The sequence below is a fragment of the Myripristis murdjan genome, chromosome 5 (assembly GCF_902150065.1).
Source record: "Myripristis murdjan chromosome 5, fMyrMur1.1, whole genome shotgun sequence".
NCBI lineage: Eukaryota > Metazoa > Chordata > Actinopteri > Holocentriformes > Holocentridae > Myripristis > Myripristis murdjan.
This window is the reverse complement of record NC_043984.1, coordinates 1,612,657-1,632,196: the sequence shown is the minus strand read 5'-3', so window position 1 is coordinate 1,632,196 and position 19,540 is coordinate 1,612,657. Positions and strand designations below refer to the sequence as shown.

The window sequence follows — 19,540 nt, the reverse complement described above, 5'->3', positions numbered from 1 at the left end:
GTGTCCTGCAACTCAGCCCCACAGATGTGCATGTGTACACAATCTCAAAGAGTAACTCAACACTAAATCATATAAAGCAGAACTACTGCTGCACTGCCCTCTAGGGGTTAAAACTTTGACAAAATCATACTGATTATTTTGAATGTTTGGCCCATTTGTAACACTTTACCCACATTTTACACCGTAACAAACCATTTTTCAAATCATGCAGCAGTACTCACAAATTCACAATGAATAATGAAAACCCCTCAATTTTGAATTTTGATTTTTCTTGGTTGAAACGTCCACCATATAATGTCCTGCTTTTGTTGTGGCAAGTCGTGGCAGGTCATAAACAATGAAAACGACAATTTAATGTGTAAAGCAAACTACCCTGCATTTCTTCAGGATCTATTTTCTGGCAGAGACAATTTCTCTCCATAATTTCAAGTCGCCTGCTGCTTTTAGGAAAACTAATGTGGATGACTTGCTGAACTCTGTGTAATGTCACCAAGGTTAGAGGGATTAGAGGAAAGGGTGATCTGGCCAGGAGTGGGCCAACATATCCAGTTGGAGTGCATCTGTCTTACTTATCAAGATGATCCAGAACAGACTGCCCTGCCCTACATGGGTGTGCAAAACATTCACAATGAAATTATAAAGTCAAGGAATACATACAACAACCAGGGCCACTCGGGAAATGCCCATATTCTTGACATGAAATGTTAAGTTGCCCATAAACCAAATCACAATGCATCTCTCCCTTCTACCCTTTTCAACTCTTTCAGAGGCAGTGTGTCCAGTATGCTCTGAAGGCACGACCTTTGCGTTGTTACATCCCCAAGAACCCTTATCAGTACCAAGTGTGGTACATTGTCACCTCCTGCTACTTTGAGTACCTCATGTTCCTCCTGATTATGCTCAACACCATGTGTCTGGGGATGCAGGTATGGATGAAATACACAGCAGGTACCTATCTGTCTGTCTCTCTGTCCATCTGCTGCGCTGATTGCATCTGTTGAATCTGAGTCTATGCTGATCTATCCTCTGAGTAGTCGCACTTCGTTCAGCAAAGGAACTTGTCCCGATGTCATTTGGGGTAAATAGCATTCTGCTGATTTTCTGTGTTATCAATTTTATTTTATATAGACCTGATTGGAGAATATTATGCAATCTTCAGTGTGTATTTTCACCAAATGAAACATGTATAGTTCTTTAATTGTTTTACATATATAGCAAAAAAAAAAAAAAAAAAAAGTGGCATCAATGCACATTAACAGAGCTGAAGTTGGATCAGTGCTCAAAGCGACCAGTATACTCGAAGGAACAGTTCACCCAAAAGACCTCTGCTGAAATCTATCCATTCAGTTAGTTTCTGTATTATTTTGCAAGGTTTCCAGTCTGCCTTTTGAATTCCCTGTCACTCTTCAGTCACCTTGATACAATGGGGCTCAGTGGATATTTGTTTGTAAAGCTCAAATCGTCAAAAGTTTACTGTGGAAAACCTGAACAGCAACAGCTCTTTCCAAAAAACAGCGACACAGATACCTGGTATTATCCACAGCCCTCAGGGGCAAAGAGTTTCACTGCAAACTATTTCCTGCCAATGAACACTGGCAAAATGTATCTCTCTGCTTCCAAGGACTATGAATTGACGAATCGGGGTTTGAGTTTTGAACATGAATCCAACCCTATTGTATTGGCTTGGTGGGAGACAGGGAAGATTGAGACAGACTGGAAACCTCACCAGATAACACAGAAACTACATGGATAGATAGATTGTACTACGAGTAAGTTGGAAACTATCTTCTTCTTTTTTGTATTTTGGGGGAACTGGTCCTTTGAATAAAATGCTCAATACATTTGTCTGTACTTTTCTATGTTTGTTGTATTGACTTTGTGCACCTCTAAAATACATCCTATCAGTTATAACCTGGCAGGTATCATCCAAGCAAAATGTTTCTCACCTAACATTTGTGCATTTTGCATTCTGGACCTGTTTGTCCCTCAGCACTGTAACCAGTCGGACCATGTCACCCACCTGTCCGACATGCTGAATGTGATTTTCACTGTGCTTTTCACTGTGGAGATGATCCTTAAACTCATGGCCTTCAAAGCCAAGGTTAGTCACCATACAGCATACCCAGTACCATAATTACCCATACATTGCCCAGATACATCATATTAAAGGGATAGTTGATCCAATTTGAAAAAATTTAATATTATTTCATGTAGGACAGTAGTGGTGCTAGTCTCCTGCCACTGAAGTGGACTACCCCCCAGCTAACACTCCTAAAAACACCCACTGTAATCCACTCAAAGAAGGTTTAATGTCATTTAACAAGTGTCCCTTTCCAAACCTAAAATGCATACTGACCAATGAGTGCATGCTGATAATATTTTGCTCAAATGACAGTTTAAAACTGTATTTTTCCACTGTATTTGTCAACATCCAGAGAGATCTGGAAACTTCTGCACCTCCTCTATCACTCTGCACCAGAGCAGCAGCAGCCACCACAGAGACAAGCAGATTGCTTGCAAGTTTACTATCATTTGTTTTCTTCACTGAACACGTGAACGCCCCTCTATCACATGTTGCACCTGCAAGACACTGTTGTAACCGCTAACATTTTTATGCCATTTTGGCTGTAAAAATTCTGCTGCAGATCATCATGCTCAAATTTTGTTTATTTATTAGTTTGAATGGATTATGGTGGTTATTTTTAAGAACATTAGCAAGGGGAAAGTCCACTTCAGTGGCAGGAGGCTAACAGTTGCTAACAGGGAGGAAGCTACCACCACTACATAACAGCTATGAAGGAAGAGAAATAACATCTTTCTTTTCAAAATGGGTGAACTATCCCTCTGCAAAGAGCACTCTTTGCAGAGACTTTATTAAAAGGTTAAATTTTGAAAACGTTTATATAAATTGTGATGGATGTGATATTGCTGGATGTTTTCCTTCCATGATAAATGAATTCCCTACATATGTGACTGCAGACAGACATGTGTATTCACTTGCACATATGAACACTCACACAATCTCACACACAAACACACACACACACACACACACACACAAGCACACACATGGCTCATGGTATTGTGTTTCGTCAGGGTTATTTTGGAGACCCCTGGAATGTCTTTGATTTTGTCATCGTCATCGGCAGCGTTGTGGATGTGACACTGAGTGAGATCGATGTGAGTACCATGTCTTTCTTTCTCTCTCTTTCTCTCTCTCTCACTCACTCACTCACTCACTCTCACACTCACACTCACACTCTCACATACACACACACACACACACACACACACACACGCATGTAGGGTTTGCCCTTGTAGCCCAGTGTCAACACAACTGTGAGTAACTGTCAGCACCTTTACCATTTGTGACATTCAAAAGATTTTGCTGGTTCCATGGTAGCGTTTACTTTGTAGTTTTTTTTAATTCCAGGTTGTGAATATCGCACAGAAAACAGGCGACGGTTTACATTATCATGTCTCATTGTGATTGTCTGTTTTTAAACAAAATCTTATCTGTGAATTGCTCTTTTGCGTATATGCTATGTTGGGAAGGAGAGGCTGTTGAAAGTCATAACCACAAAAATATTTGCGCATTTAATCCCCAAGCTGACTGTGTGGACTGTTTCTATTCTTATACCCCACCCACCCACCACAAAGAGACACACAAGCCAGGCTCCCATGCTGGCCCTGGGCTCCAACGCTAGCACAGAGAATGCGGTCAGTATATGCCCCAACCCCCCCACAGCCATGCCACATGAGCCACAAACCCCCCCACCACCACCACCACCGCCACCGCCACCCCACCACTGCCCCCACCTTTTCTGTCAAACTTCCCAGCACCCCAAAACACTCCCAGGTATTGCTGTTCCAGAAGAGGACACATCCTTCCTCCTTACCTCCCCGTTCTCCTTTATCACTGTTCAGCATGGCCAATATTATACTATTATGGCATTCCAACTGGACGTATTTCAATACAAGACAAAAATTGGGGGGAAAAAAAGGTGACTGGGGTACATACGGTGGCTGTGAACTGTAAAAAACACAAACATTATTATTTTTAAAATTGTATTTAAAAATAATAATAATAATAATAAAAAATTGTAGTTTGTTTGTTTGCTATTGGTGCTGTTACTGGACTTCCTGTTGTAAGCCTTGCACAGCATGAACAGCAATTGAGAGAAAAGCCATGGCTGCAGAGATGGGAAAAATATGGGATTTTTTTTTTTTTTTTATGTATCAGGCTTTATACATTTATTTCCTGAAATGTTACTTTGTTTAGAGTGTTGTTAGGTTTTTTGTTGTTGTTGTAATAGTTTATTTTTTTATGAACTGTTGTTGTGTTGTGCACTTCACCACCACCGTAGGTCCAAACTGCAGTAAAAAAAATAAATAAATTAATTAATTAAAAAAAAACAAGAAAAATAAGAATAAAAAATACAAAAAAAGAAAGAAGGAAGAATGTATTTTCTAAGGTATGGATAGGGGATTGCTTGAGTCATCACTGCATTGCCTTGATAATGATCCCATGCTGTCATTATCACAGTGGTTGTGGTTATTTTCTGCCCCTAGTTACTTTCCCAGGAGCAGCGCCCTCTTTTCACTTCAAGTTTTTATGCAAATTGTCACTATTGATTACAGATCAGGTTATAAGGGCAGAAAACAACCTGTTTCACTGTATTACCCATTTTCATTTTGTCCATGCTCAGAGTGATGTCCCTCTGTCGTTTTACTGTGACCTCTGTAAAACAGGCCAGTTTTCATACCTCAAATGTGTTTTAAAGTCAAACTCAGTTTGTTTAAATTGTGTATGTTTTACCATTGTAAGACATTTTCTGTGACATTTTCAAAAAATAAAAGTCCATGTCACTGCTCTCTATAATTGATTGATAACAATTGAGTATAGTGCAAGCAGTGAGAGACAGAGTGGTTAAAGATACAAACAAAAGAGAGCAACCTATAGAAACTAAAATTTCATCAGCAATAAATGCAAGAACAGAACTGTATCCATTATAAACCAGTGACTTTGAAAACCACAAACAAATTGGAGCCCAAGAAGAATGCCTTAACTTTGTCATGGTCAGATACATGGCTCTATCTCTATTACTTTGTCTCATTTGTTACTGTTAAACATCAGCATTTTAAGTTATGCTACCAGTTGTTACTACCACAAAGTGCAAATGCAGAATGACAGTTGATTTTTTTCCACGGCATAAACCCTGGGTTACACACAACACGCTTGGTGTGTTCAAAAGCAAAAGGAGTTGTTGTACTTTGCAACAGCCTAATGTTACTTACACAAGACTCAAGAGGTATCTAAATAGGATAACATGTGCATATTTGTGTGGCACTATGAAAAGCAAACAGCCTCAATTTCGAGGGACAGAACAACACACTGGTCCTGCTGCCTGCAGATGGCTAAAGACATGTAATCAACCACAAGAGATGGCTGTCATACATTCTACAGGCAGCTTGAAACAAGCAAACACTACATATGTGACGGGCTTCGTCTGTCACATATGTACTGTTCATCCATGACAAATTACAGCCAAAACAATAGCACTGCAAATCTCAGTATTGGCAGATTCACATTTAACCAGGGAAATCCCAAACCTGCCAAAAAAACAGCCCAAAACTTGTTTAATGCCAGATGGAATTTGTATTAAATTGGCAACCACTCCACTGGTAATCTGCTAATCTGTAATGTTGTGACCAATGTATGCAGCTGAAATTTGATAGGAATTTATATGTTTCTCTTGTTCTTCCATGATGGAACGCAGGGAGCTAATGACTATTACAACAGAGAGTCTGCCACACGCACTCTGCAGCCAATTTGAGCTTAGTTGAGCTCAGTGTTGCCCATGTCTGATATATTACATTTCTGCTAAAGTGTGGGAGCCAAAAAGCCAAAGCGTCCTCCCCAGAAAATAAATCCTCAACCAACTTTGTTGAAAGGTTTGAACCCATCAACGGGATGTATGTTTATTTTCACAACAGCAGCAAACCGGTTATTTTCACAACAGCAGCAAACTTCTCAAAATCCTCCTCGTGGTGTTCCATTCTGACTAAGCTGATGTGATTTCAGGGACTATTCACTTCAGAGAATAGCAGTGAAGTAGGTCGAGAGGCTTCCCTCTGCCTCGTTACAATTTCTGGATAGATCCATTATCTACCGCACCCACAGGCTCATTTTGAAACTTTTTGAAAGTTTGGGGTATTTTTCCTTGCTTGTCTACATAATATAGAAGTATTTGTTTTACTACAGAGGCAAGACCTCCAGGAACCTCTGGTTTCTTCAGATTAAAAAACAGTTAGCACCATAGATAGCAAAAATGAGGAACTTGAGGATTATCACTTTAACATTTGATGATCAAATCTTCCATTTATATATATATATTGTGGATTTACTTGAAAAGAACATCTACTCTAACTGAGAGCAGAATTGGCTGGTGTAGCGTTGAAGTCCCTGGTCATTATATACACTATAGTCCACATGGTGCTGAAATCTCCTCATTAGTTGCTTTGTGCTTCCCTGAGCTGCTAATCAACAACACTGGGTTTGTATCTCTCCATTCAGTCTGTAGTGCGGCAAAACAGCTCCCAAAATAACACTTCTAGCGCATAAATGAACAGCAGCAAGTGGATTATACAATATAAAAACAAGTCCTTGTATTCATTTTTTGAGGAAATGAAACGGCTCTTTTCTTGTTGTTTCCCTATTTGAACTGGGAAGTAGATCCGGCAGGTAAGGTCTGCAGGAGCCGCCAAGTTCCTTGCACCAGCAAGAAATGACCTGATAGTACTTTTACAAATAACTGTAATTACACACAAAAAAATGAAAATAAAAACAGGGTTATCAGGACTTGTTTTTTTATGTTAGCATAATCTGCTTTGCTGGTGTTCATTTATGTGCTAAAAGGACACCTGCCTTCTGTTTTTTGAACGTTATCTTTAATTCATTTTTTTTTTTCAGCCTTCTGTTCAGTCTTTTCGTCTTCCATCCTTCCTCACTGATGTCCCACAGATGTCTCTGTAGCTGGATGTCCTTGTCGTTCTTCCTCTGAGCTCACCTCCTGCCTCTGTTTCTCCTCCCACAGGCAGCACTGGCTTCCTCAGGAGGGCTTTACTGTCTCCACGGCTGCGCTGTAACTATCCACCTGCTTCATTATTGCATGTCCAGCATTCACATGTTGTATGAACATTGGGTTTAGGCCTGCAAATTAATGGTATTTTGAACTTATATTTAATAGCTTTAAGTTTTGGCCAAGAAGTAGTTTTATTCTGGGTGAAAAAGCCCAAATCTCTCCATTGAAAGCCATATTAATGATATTGTTTTGGGGGGGTTAGTAGCTTGCTGACCCAGGGGGGGGGGGCAGGCTTCATCGCAGGTTTTACAGGCTGTGGATGAAAATCCTTCCACACCACAGCTGACTGACTTCTCTGGGCAGACATCTGCAGTAAAAGTAATAATAACATATTCATGAACTCTGGTCAGAAATGAATCTCCATTATATCAAAGGTGAACATTATCGATGCCATAAAAGGCCCAAATCAGTCCCATATATCTGCAAACTGATGCATTAGTCAAACCCTCACTGTATGTTGCATGATTTAGACCTACAATTCATTGTTAGAACATGGCAACTATACTGCAAGATATGATTCAAATATTACACGCCCTTGTTTATTACTAACATTTTAACTGCATATTGAATATGTCTTAATAATATTTCACCAGTTTGCTTGCAAGCACTGTAAGAATTTGCTCTGTGACAGTATTTTTTTTTTTTTAAATGATTCGATCTAATTCTGTTGATGCTAACAAAGTTAGCCTCTGTAGCCAACCGTGTGAAAGATGAGAGCTTCAGTGGTGTTAAAGTTTGGTGTGATGATGGAAAAAAGTGCACATGTTTTTCTACCTAGAATATTTGATGTGAAATCATTAAAACTTGATTTTCAATGCTTCAGGAAGTGGATCCCATGCAGGCGATTGCGGTGAGTTGTTCTGAGGTTTTTAAATGTTTTGTTGCGGTTCAGCAGTGGGCACTGTGTAATGTCCCGTTTGTGTCCTGTCTCTCAAAGTCCTCAGAGAACATGAGTGTGTCCATCACCTTCTTCAGACTCTTTCGTGTCATGCGTCTGGTAAAACTTCTGAATCGCTCTGAAGGGATACGGAATCTTTTGTGGACCTTCATCAAGTCCTTCCAGGTCAGAGTTCAAACAATATCTAACATGATATTATAATAATGTCTAATAATTCAGCCTGAGCTTTGATTGGTTTACCGTCATGCTGTAATTGGTGATTGTGTTGCAGGCTCTACCCTACGTGGCCCTGCTTATTCTCATGCTGTTCTTCATCTATGCTGTGGTTGGTATGCAGGTATTACAGACACACACATGTGCTCACACACCAAACACACATACACACCCTGTGAGGGGTGAAAGGGCACCGAAACTCACACTGAAGTGCACTGAAAACAGACATGCACATAGCCTACATGTTTTTTGACTTATTATAACTATATGTGTGTATGTTAATGAAGATGATGATGATGATGATGATATATTGCTGCTGTCCAAAATGTCAACTTTTCAGAAACTAAGAGAAACAATTTTGTTTTTAGCTTGACGACTGCATTTTTTAGTTTATCTAATTAGTTTGTAAAGTCTCTGAAACCGTAGGATACACATTAGGGCTGGCAAATGTTTTGTTTTTGTTTTTTTTGTCTTACATTTTTAATCATGGTCAAGGTCAAAATGGATTAAGCATAATTAATTACACAGTTAATTGTATGAAATTACTTGCTTGCTCGCCCTTTCACTGTTGCAGAGAGTATTTTGGAAAAAAATCGCTGCTCTTTAAGGGGATTTATACTGTACGATGGATTCCCTGACACAGTCTGTATGATAGCTTTCAACCCGTTGTCTTCAACAACGCTAGAAAGCATGAAAGAAAGCCCATTACTGATCATTGATCTCTCTTCTCTTCTTCTCAGATATTTGGTAAAATTGCCTTGGTTGATGGTACATACATCAACAGGAACAACAACTTCCAGACATTTCCACAAGCCGTGTTGCTGTTGTTCAGGTTTGTGGCCTCACTTTCTTTGCTTCAACAATATTTAGCATAACACAAACACTTCACTTGTGAACAGTTCAAGGTGACATTGCAAACATATATCTGCTAAAATGACTGTAAGTCTACCAGAAAAAGGGAACATACCACTGTGAAGAGATAAGAGGGGTTCCAGCTGGAACACGGAGCCTGTAGTTGTTAATGGGTTAAAGCAATATGCCAAGTTGCTGATATTTGAGTCCAGTATTGTCCTCTTATTAAATATGGCATCTGGTGCAGTCAGTGTTGTCCACCTGTGAAATGATGGATAAGCAAGGTTGGTTGATTGCATATTTATTGTAAAATTGATCAGTACTGCAATTCATGTCTGTGGGAAACCCTTAATCTAAACCGATTCCAATGCAGTTTTTTTTTTTTTATTGGATTTGTGACATGTATGAATATGCATCACTACCATTCACTCTTGGAAGACCCTTACAACCATCGTGCACTCCTGAATTCAGGTGATTCCACCAGCACTACTGACAGTGGTCACAACAGGAGGGAGCACGAATGCTCCAGTGGTTTAACCCCACACAGGTTCAAGAGCTGGGGCTTCCCACTAGTCTGTCACAACTCAAGAGGCTTCTTGCATGAGAAGTGACACATCGTCAAGAAACTACAAATAGTCCAGTTGATCTCGATTCAACCCGACATGGATATTGTGTTGTGTAAGACAGTCAGATTGTAACTTTGTAACTTATTGTAATCAAAAAAAATATGTCCCCTCTGTTGACACCTACTGTATTATTTGGGAAAGTTTCTTGCAGTATGAGCCTGTGTGTGACTGCACAACCGATGATGTCTTTGCTGTTTAGGTGTGCTACAGGGGAGGCGTGGCATGAAGTGATGCTGGCATGTATGTATGGGAAGAGGTGTGACCCAAAGTCTGACTACCTGCCAGGGGAGGAATACACATGTGGAGCCAACTTCGCCATCATCTACTTCATGAGCTTTTACATGCTCTGTGCCTTCTTGGTAAACACACAGGGTCTCATTCATGAAACATGAGCAGAACACATTTGTGTGTGAACTGTTTGCAGATGTAGGTAAATTTCAGTATTTATCAATATAAAAATATAGTACAAGTATTGTAACCTGTGGAACAATGGGACTGAATCAAACACCTAAATTCAGTGATGAAGGTGTGGCCCAGTACATATGCACACGGATATCAATTGTTTGTCCTTCACAGATCATCAACCTGTTTGTGGCTGTCATTATGGACAACTTTGACTACTTGACACGTGATTGGTCAATCCTTGGCCCCCAACACCTGGATGAGTTCAAGAAAATCTGGGCAGAATATGATCCTGAGGCCACGTAAGAGAGAGAGTTTGTGTGTGTGTGTGTGTGTGTGTGTGTGTGTGTGTGTGCCTGTTTTTCCATTTGTTTACATATAGATCAAATCTTCATATTTTGTTATCCTATCCTGCAGGGGGCGTATCAAGCACCTTGATGTTGTGACGCTCCTGCGGAGGATCCCTCCTCCTCTGGGTTTTGGAAAGTTCTGTCCTCATCGTATTGCCTGCAAGGTGAGTACACCAACATAGAGGTACATGGTATATGCACATGATTTATGTGCATATATATATATATATATATATATACACAGACACAGTATATTTATACACACAGTATATTTACACACACACACACACACACACACATACATATACATATACTGCTGCGAGGCTAAATCATCCTCAGACAAGAGCTGATGGGTTCAGAGATTGAATCCACCGAGACACTGGATGAATTTTCACCATTCATTTGTAGCATTAATATTTCTTTTATTGCAGTTGCTCTCTAATGGGTTCCACTCATATAGAGTAATAATGCAGAATATATCCTTGTTGATCATGGTGATGTGCAGGAATGTGCAGATGGGGTCTGATCAGGCCAGAGAGAGTTCAAGGACACAGACATAACATGTATTTGGCTTTCTCTTGAATTTAACCTCGTACCTTGGCCCAGAAGCACATTACATGACCAAATGTTGAAGGACATCTCAGGACATCTTTGTCAGCGTCCCAGTGTCTTGACTGCCAGAATATAACCCGCCCAACGTAGATTAGGTGTGCAGCTTTAGTTACCATGGTGAAGTACCTCACTTAAAAGTGAACCACTACTGTGAGACCAAAAAGCAAAGATTAAGCCTCAACTAAGCCCCCAAACTCATTCATATGTGAGACAAGCCCCAGCTCCTTTCCAGCACAAACAAGAGAACAAAGCTGAGCTTTGCCACAGCAAGTTGTGTAATATTCAGTTTGTTTAATGTTGGTGAGCTTTTCCAAATGTATTTTCATGCAGTTTAAGTGTTTTACTTGTCATGTCAATAAGGCACCACTGAATTGAATACAGACAGACAGATAGACAGACAGACAGACAGACAGACAGACAGATAGATAAATACATAGATAGATAGATGTAGACATAACAGAATGCCATAACAGATAGACCTCTTGTCTCCATACTTTATCAACAAACAAGGCAAAAATCCAACTTTTATCTGTATAATCACCAATATAATTTTTGCAAGAGTCAACAAGTTAGGCTAATATCTTGCTATTGCATTGTCTTGTGTTGCATTGTGCAGCAAAGAGCTCATGACCAAATTAACATTTGATGGGTTTTTGTCTGCAGAGGCTGGTCTCCATGAACATGCCTCTCAACAGTGATGGGACGGTCACCTTCAACGCCACGCTGTTTGCACTGGTCCGGACTGCACTGAAAATCAAGACTGAAGGTGGGTGTGTCCACATTTTATGTGGGGAAACTGTTGTAAATGTGGGGTTACTTTGGTTGAAACAGCCACCTTATTATGTTCAACTTCTGCGACTAACAAAATCATCAAAATTCATAAACCACATTACTGATCATTGCCTGTGAAAAGCAAAACGTTTCCCCAGGCACTATTTTATGGCAGACTGTTTCACTCTGCCCCAATATCCAGTTATCAAAACACAACAGTGCAGCTCCTTTTAGGAAAACTAATGTGGACGACTTTATTACAGTGAAGAAAGTTTGAAGTGTCTCAGAGTTCATTTTCATATCGTAGTGGAAAGAATGGAAACCAGTTGCTGGAGAAAAGGCAGGAAAAATTATATCGGAGTTCTTTGAGAAAAGATTAGCAGAAACGTGGAGTATAGATATTTTTTAGATATTATACTAACAATGCAAAACACTAGTATTGTCTTTTAATTATATTTGGTATTATATTAAAGGTTCCCCTTCCCAAAAGAAGTGTCATCTGCCACCTTCGAATTGGCCTTCTAGTAGTTTTTCTAGCACTCCATCCACCATCAGAATGTCTTTTGCCATTTCTTTATATACACGGTCCTACCTGTGGCAGCAACACTAAAGGTGGCATCTCTGCACACTCACTGCTGGTCTGACTGGTAACTCTGAGTCACAACTACACTCTTGTTTCTGTTTTGAGGCCTTACAGCAGGAGTCATATTGTCTTGGGTCGAATCCTTGGTTATTCCTACCATACTTTGTCTCTTGGGTTTATTTATAACATCATTATGCTCAGGTAATTTTGAGCAAGCCAATGAGGAACTGAGGGCCATCATCAAGAAGATATGGAAGCGCACCAGCATGAAACTACTGGATCAAGTTATCCCACCAATAGGAGGTCAGCTTTCATGACAGCTTTCAAAATCATAAAACTGATTTTCCTACCTTGTCACTACAACTGAAGCATTTATCATGTCAAATGTGAGTAGAGTTTGTGAAATGGAAAGAGGTATTTGTATGTGTTGCCAGATGATGAGGTAACCGTAGGGAAGTTCTATGCCACCTTCCTGATCCAGGACTACTTTAGGAAGCTGAAGAAGAGACAGGAGGAATATTACGGTTACCGGCCCACCAAGAAGAGCGCCACTAACGAGATACAGGTCAGTGCCTAAATGTTTCTGTTTGACCACTCAGCTAGCCTGCTTTCTCTTTGGCTCACTCTCTTCTTTAAAGAGATACCTCACCCATAATGCATAAGGCGTGCTGCCTTCTACCTCCAAAATATGTCTTACCCACAAGCATTCATGGTAAACTCAAATTCCCAAAACATTAGCTATGTTATGATTTTACAACAGAAAAACGCTATCAAAAGTTCTGTTTAAAAAGCTCACACTCATCATGCTGTATGATCCAAATCTCCAGTATCCAGTCATGTGCTCAATTCTTCCCAAACACACGCATTTTCAATGAAATCTCGCCACAACATCTCTGAAAACCCTTGCTTGTTATGCGGATTTTATATATGTTTATGTATTTAGTGTGTGCTTTGCAGTATGGTGGGCTGTCATTGAGTGGTTGGAGTATTGTAATATTATTCCATCAGGCGGGATTGAGGAACATCGAAGAAGAGGCAGTTCCAGAGCTCCATAGGGCGATCTCTGGAGACCTGATGAATGAGGAGGAAATGGACCGAGTCATGGATGAAGCTGCTGATGAGGGCATCTTCAGGGTAATGGGAGAGATAAATAGATAGATCCCCTGAATTCAAATGACACAGTAGCAACAGTTGACATCAAGTTAACATCAAAGCAAGAAATACAAAAAAGATGGATGGATAGGAGGAATGAAGAACAGATGGATGGATCATAGAGAGAGTAGAGGGAGACCAGTAATGGGTTTCTGAAGGCAGGAAGATGGAGGGGAGATAGTAGGGGGTATACTGTGTGAAGCACTGATCATTTTATGCTCCTGTGAGGAAAGTGTAAGTGACTCTTCCTCACATAGGGTATATGCAATATCTAGTGTTATAAAGTAATACATCAAGGGAATCTGCATTATTGTAATACACTGATAATTTGATGTGCAATATTTTAATGTATATGGATATGTTGTATCATATGGTAACTGTTTAATGTTTTCTCTAGCGTACCTACCTAAAGGTAAAATTGATTGATTGTCAGTTTTTCATAAGCCATATTTAACTATTTTCATTGATAAAAATAGAAAAAAGTAACAATCCTAACAAATACAGTATGGTTATGGTACTTGGTGCTCAGATCCCTGATTAGTAATCATTTGGATGAATAATAATTTCCCGTATAACCCTTAGAAACTCAGTTTCTAAGGGTTTCTAAGAGCAAATTACCAAAAATGTTACTGGGACATTACAAAAAAAAAAAAAAAATGAGCAAAATACTCACAAGAAAATAACCAGATAGTTTGCAAAAATATTTTGAAAAGAAAGAAAACTGTACTGATAATTATTAAAATTATATTTAAATGTCATATCAGTAATGCCGGTGATCGGCATCAGATTTCTTGTGTTTAAGTGCTTGAGAAAGAATAAAGCGTTCACATGCCTTTCACAAGTGTTTAACTCTTTGAAACCTGAGCATATTCACTTGATTTCTTTCATAAACATGGGAAAAAGGTGATGACACCTGATGAATGACCTGAAAATAAGTAAGAGATCATTTTAAAAAAGAAAATGAGATTACCACACAAAAAAACAGTTTTGGAAAATTTTGAAACATTCTCAAGAACTTTTCCAAAAATGTCCCCAAAAAATCTCAAATAAAAAGAAAGAAACTGAACCCACAGGCTTGGGTTTCAGAGAGATAATCACAACATCAGTAGACTTTAGAAGTGAAGTGGAAATAGCAAAAGAAATGAATTCTCAAAAACAAGAAACGTAGAGAGAAACAAAGTGGAAAGAAGACACTGAAACGTTGTGTTATCAGCAGAGACTAACCTAAACAAACTGTTGTGTTCTCCAACCCAGAGGAAAGGTGGTCTGTTTGGGAACGATGTGGACCCTTTCTCTATGGAGAACGAGACGGCCAACGCCGGTCAGGCCACCAGCCAGCGCCCCCTGCAGATGGCAGAGGGAGCAAACAACAATAACAACGTTAACATTACCAACAGCAGCACAAGGAACAGGTCTGTGACTGTGTTTGTTATGTCAGTGTGTGTTCACAAAGCTAGCTGTTGATTGATTGGTTGATAACTATATTAATCCTTATGGAGGAAACTTGATTAACCACCTCACATTAAATGAGAGCAAAAACAGATGAAAATATCGGAACATAAATACAAAAAAACAAACAAGAATGACATCTTTACACATTATTACGACATACAAACTTATAGCTAGATTCTTTTCTTGGTATATCAATGTACTATTTATCTTGTGCCATAACACCTTTGCTGTTACAAGGTGATTACCGGTATATTTTTATAATATAAAACATTTATAGTCATTATGAAATAACTTATATTGTTCTAACATAAAACTAATGTTTTAATGGGAAAAAAACAATAAAATAAAGAGCCCTTGCACATGTTGTCATGCCACAGTGCATTCTACTAACTCCGTCTCCATAGCAACCTTAGGTAACTTGGCCAGGGCAGGAGCATGGCTGCACAGCTATCTGATGGTAACACTTAAATCTTTGTTGAAGTTATGATGGCCATCAAAAGTTGTTGGTTGACAACACAGCAGCCATTCACAAGACAAACATGGAATCTACATTTTCTAAAGATTAGATCAAAAGATCTAAATTGTGGATTAATGTGCAGATTATTTCCTCAGTGAATGGATTCATGTCTTGGTCTATAAACATCAGAAAACAGAAAAATGCCGCAGCGTCACAGCTGACATTTTTAATAGCTCGTCTGGAACCCAGTGAAGGAACACGGAACGTGGAGAACCGACCAACACGATGTTCATGTAGGTTTTCAACCTGCACACAGTCATCTGATTTAAAACAGAACCTTTAAAGAACCATTCAGAAAAGGTTCTTTACTAAACCAGTTGGGTCCACAACGTGAGGGTCCAAAGCATGGAAAAAGAAAGAAAAAGAAAAAACTTTACTAAAATTTTTTTTGATGGTTCTTTGAGGCACCTTTGGGAGTTCTTTAAAGAACATATTGCTGAAAGGTTCTTTGTGGAACCAAAATGGGTCATCTATGGCATCACTCTGAAGAACCACTTTTTGCTCCAGTCAGCAACTTAATTTCTCTGTATGTATTTTCTTTTTTCTTTTTTTTACTAATGTTCCAGTAATGTTTTGAAAGAAATCAAGTGAATTAGCGCAGGTTTGAAAGTGTGGAGGTTTGGATCAAATGTGCTGTGTGTTGGCAGCGGTGTGTGAAGGGCCCTGTGGAGCTGTGCTGAGGTAGACTGCGACTGATGGGCCTTTCTCTCTTGTCATTGCAGCTTTGCCTATGAGAGCGAGGCCTCCTCACATGTTCATCCTGTAACCATGAGTGGAGCTCCAGAGAAATGGAGCTCAGCTGACAGGATGATCCAGGAGGTAGGTGAAGAGATATGCCAGATACACACACACACACACACACACACACACACACACACACACACACACACACACACACACAAAGCAGAGTTAGCAGTAAAGGATGAAGGATGTCTTCTTCTCAGATGATCAGCAGCCACTGAGCAATGTTGAGGCTTACTCAGCAGCCAGCCAGCAAAGTACATACTCCATTACTGAGCAAACCCAGGGAGGGACTGTTTTGAAATCCAGTCAGCGTTTATATTGATTTTGTCATGCAAAATAATACCAATAAAACAATATGTTGTTCTGCATGGCACTAGTGGCTCATGGCAGGTGCTCTTTAGTGAGGCAGGTAAATATCCTTTGGAACACAAAATCCTGGACATCCTGCTTGATATTAATCTCTCTCCAAGTGATGATGAAGCAGAACTAAGCAGGTCTGCTGAGTTGCCTCGCTCATAGAATGAACAATTAGATTAATGTCAAGCAAGACTTTTTTTTTTGTTTCCAAAACAATCTGTTTTATTTATTAATAATTCACCTGCTGGGACCACTTAATTACACATAAGTGGCCACAGCCCTAAATTTAGAAATAATTAAACATTTTTTAATGCAAAGCAAGCTTTGTGTTGGTGTTGCACTGTAAATTTCAACACTGCAATTTTTAAATTTACTACAAATATACAAAATATTGTTTGGGTGTCCTGAATTACTAATAATCAATATTGATATTGGCCCTGAAATCAGTATCAGTCTATCACTAACACATAGTGAGTGGCCACTTTATTAGGTCCACCTGTACAGTCTAATCCAATCCACTACAAATGTTCTGTCATAGTTTACAGTTATGATGCCTATAATGCTCAGCTTTTCTTGTTGTCACGGTAACAGAGGTGTTGATTCACTTCTATGTTTGGCATTGAGCTCATAGTTAGTGCTGCTGCTGGACTGGACTGCAGTTTATTGAGGGGTGTTTCTAATATTCTGTCCCCCTCATGTATATAAATAGGGAGGTCAAAAAATTAGAAACACCTCTCAATATAATGTAGTCCAGTCCAAGACCTCTGCAAACTACAACCTCAATAATAAACACAGAATTAAATGTACACAATGTCAAAAAACCTGAACATTATTAACTTTGTTTAAAGGTAGAATTTATGGCAGAGCTGCTGACCTGAACTGCATTAGACTGTAGAGGTGGAGCTGATAAAGTGGCCACTGACTGTATGTCCTTATTGAACATACAGCCAGTACAGTATTTAATTGGTGCTTATTTCCATCACTGAAATGATCACACCTATCCTCACTCTGTTCTCTCAGTGTCTTATTAATGGTGGTTTGGAAGATTTGGCCACTGACCCTCGATTTGTATCAACAACGAGGAAAGAGCTCGCCGAGGCCATGAACTTAAACGTTGATGAGATGGAGACCACAGCTCAGGAGCTTCTCAGCAGACGCAAAGTGGGGTCCAGTGGAGGAGACCACCGACCCCATCCACACCCAGCAACCTAATGCAGCCAGTGGGCTTAGTGCCAGGAAATACTACGTCATCCATCAACGTTGACAGCTGAGGCATGAAATGTCAAAAGAAATGTTACTGGATACAGTGAGACCTGAGCTGAGATCTGATTTGTTGAGGACACCAATGTAATTCTGTAGTTTTTTATAAATATATTTAGAATATTGTCTACTATGCTATATTTAAAGGGATGGTAAACCCAATTAAAAACAGGGATTTTATTATTTAGTATTATTCTTGAATACTATTGTCATCATCCACCAAGATCTGAGAGCTCCTGAAAGTCAGTAACTGTGATAAAATGGAGTTTTAGAGTCTTCATTTTCTGTAGTAATCCATTGCAGCAGGACTGTGTGTGTGCGTGTGTGTGTGTGTGTGTGTGTTAGAGGGCGGATCGGGCCGCATATTTTTGTCTGAACCCGACTCGAGACAGGATCATAGTAACCGAGCCCGACCCAAACCTAACAAGCATCCTTTATCACGCCTGAACCTGACAAGAGCCCGAGCGCTGGCTTGTCCTCCATCACACGTTTACATTTAGCACCTGAAATAGTCTGTGTTGCCTTCAGTGCCGTCACGTAAACTCCAGCACCACAGCTGGAAGTTGCCCAGAACAGACAGTGAGTCCGTCATTTTTATTTATTTGACACTAGAGTTTCACTAAAATGACACTGATGTGACTGAACCTGGCCTGACGCATCGGGTATTCACACACTAGTGGGCGTTCCCCTCGACTAACATTACTGTCATGACCAACTGATTGTAGTGAAAGTAGCTCACTGGTTGGAAGTGTTGCTGCAGCAAATACGATATCTAATGTTTTCATAGATAAGATTGCTGTACATGTGAGGAAGTCCATGACTGACAACCCCGCTGGCTAAAACTTCCATATTTTGATAAAAGCCTTCACTTCCTCCTGTCTTGTGCTATAATCCTGAGTGTGGCGTGCTAACAAGCTAAAATTTGCTGTTAGTTTGTTGGAGCTAGCCCTGTGTAGAGAGGACCTCGGGTTATCACAGTTTCATGATGTTTTCAGCACCCAATGATGATCGTACAAACATTTTAACGAAAAATCACACATTTGAATTTACCATCCCTTTTAAAAGAATGGAAATACAGAGAACGAAACAGAAAGACTTTGGATACAGTAAGCAGCTGCAAGACTGTGTTTTGGGAGGTGCATTCAAGGATATGATGTTGCATTCAAGTTTTTGATCCCGAGCAATATGACACGTTTTTCATCCTCAATTTGTTTAACAGTATGCTGACGTGAAATCCCCCACAAAGAAATTCCCCTATGATTTGCTAGCTATTTTAGTCATTGTATACAAGATTAACACAAGTAAAGCTGTGGAAAAGGATGGGACTTTGAGGTACTGTGTATCTTAAATGTGTTCTTCTAATGATGGCCTTCATTGTATGTAATAACAAATGAGCAGATCTACTTTTTGGTGAAGTTTGCCAAGACTAACCTCATAGTTTAGTAGAGATAAAACTGTTCCAATGTTCACACAAAATGGACTTGGCAGACAGCCTCTTGCTGCATGACTGAACTGAACTGGAAGCTCTCACTACATGATCATGATCATCAGTTCACTAGGGATGCACAGTATATCGGCTGCTATTGTATTTGCCGGTGCTGACCTG

The 19,540-nt window shown here is 39.7% G+C and overlaps 1 protein-coding gene across 1 annotated transcript in view; it reads left to right on the top strand.

Annotated features, from left to right (window-relative positions):
- The window catches only part of cacna1sa (calcium channel, voltage-dependent, L type, alpha 1S subunit, a), a 47,020-nt gene extending 29,134 nt beyond the window's left edge, over nucleotides 1-17,886 (top strand). The window contains exons 26-43 of the mRNA XM_030051491.1: nucleotides 768-926; nucleotides 1,991-2,101; nucleotides 3,097-3,180; nucleotides 7,098-7,145; nucleotides 7,969-7,995; nucleotides 8,083-8,208; nucleotides 8,315-8,380; nucleotides 8,997-9,088; nucleotides 9,934-10,093; nucleotides 10,311-10,438; nucleotides 10,554-10,650; nucleotides 11,762-11,864; nucleotides 12,654-12,755; nucleotides 12,887-13,017; nucleotides 13,461-13,586; nucleotides 14,859-15,016; nucleotides 16,296-16,392; nucleotides 17,695-17,886. Of these exons, the coding sequence (XP_029907351.1) occupies nucleotides 768-926; nucleotides 1,991-2,101; nucleotides 3,097-3,180; nucleotides 7,098-7,145; nucleotides 7,969-7,995; nucleotides 8,083-8,208; nucleotides 8,315-8,380; nucleotides 8,997-9,088; nucleotides 9,934-10,093; nucleotides 10,311-10,438; nucleotides 10,554-10,650; nucleotides 11,762-11,864; nucleotides 12,654-12,755; nucleotides 12,887-13,017; nucleotides 13,461-13,586; nucleotides 14,859-15,016; nucleotides 16,296-16,392; nucleotides 17,695-17,886 (2,007 nt within the window). The remainder of the gene's footprint in view (nucleotides 1-767; nucleotides 927-1,990; nucleotides 2,102-3,096; nucleotides 3,181-7,097; nucleotides 7,146-7,968; nucleotides 7,996-8,082; nucleotides 8,209-8,314; nucleotides 8,381-8,996; nucleotides 9,089-9,933; nucleotides 10,094-10,310; nucleotides 10,439-10,553; nucleotides 10,651-11,761; nucleotides 11,865-12,653; nucleotides 12,756-12,886; nucleotides 13,018-13,460; nucleotides 13,587-14,858; nucleotides 15,017-16,295; nucleotides 16,393-17,694) is intronic.
- Nucleotides 17,887-19,540: the final 1,654 nt, after the last annotated feature.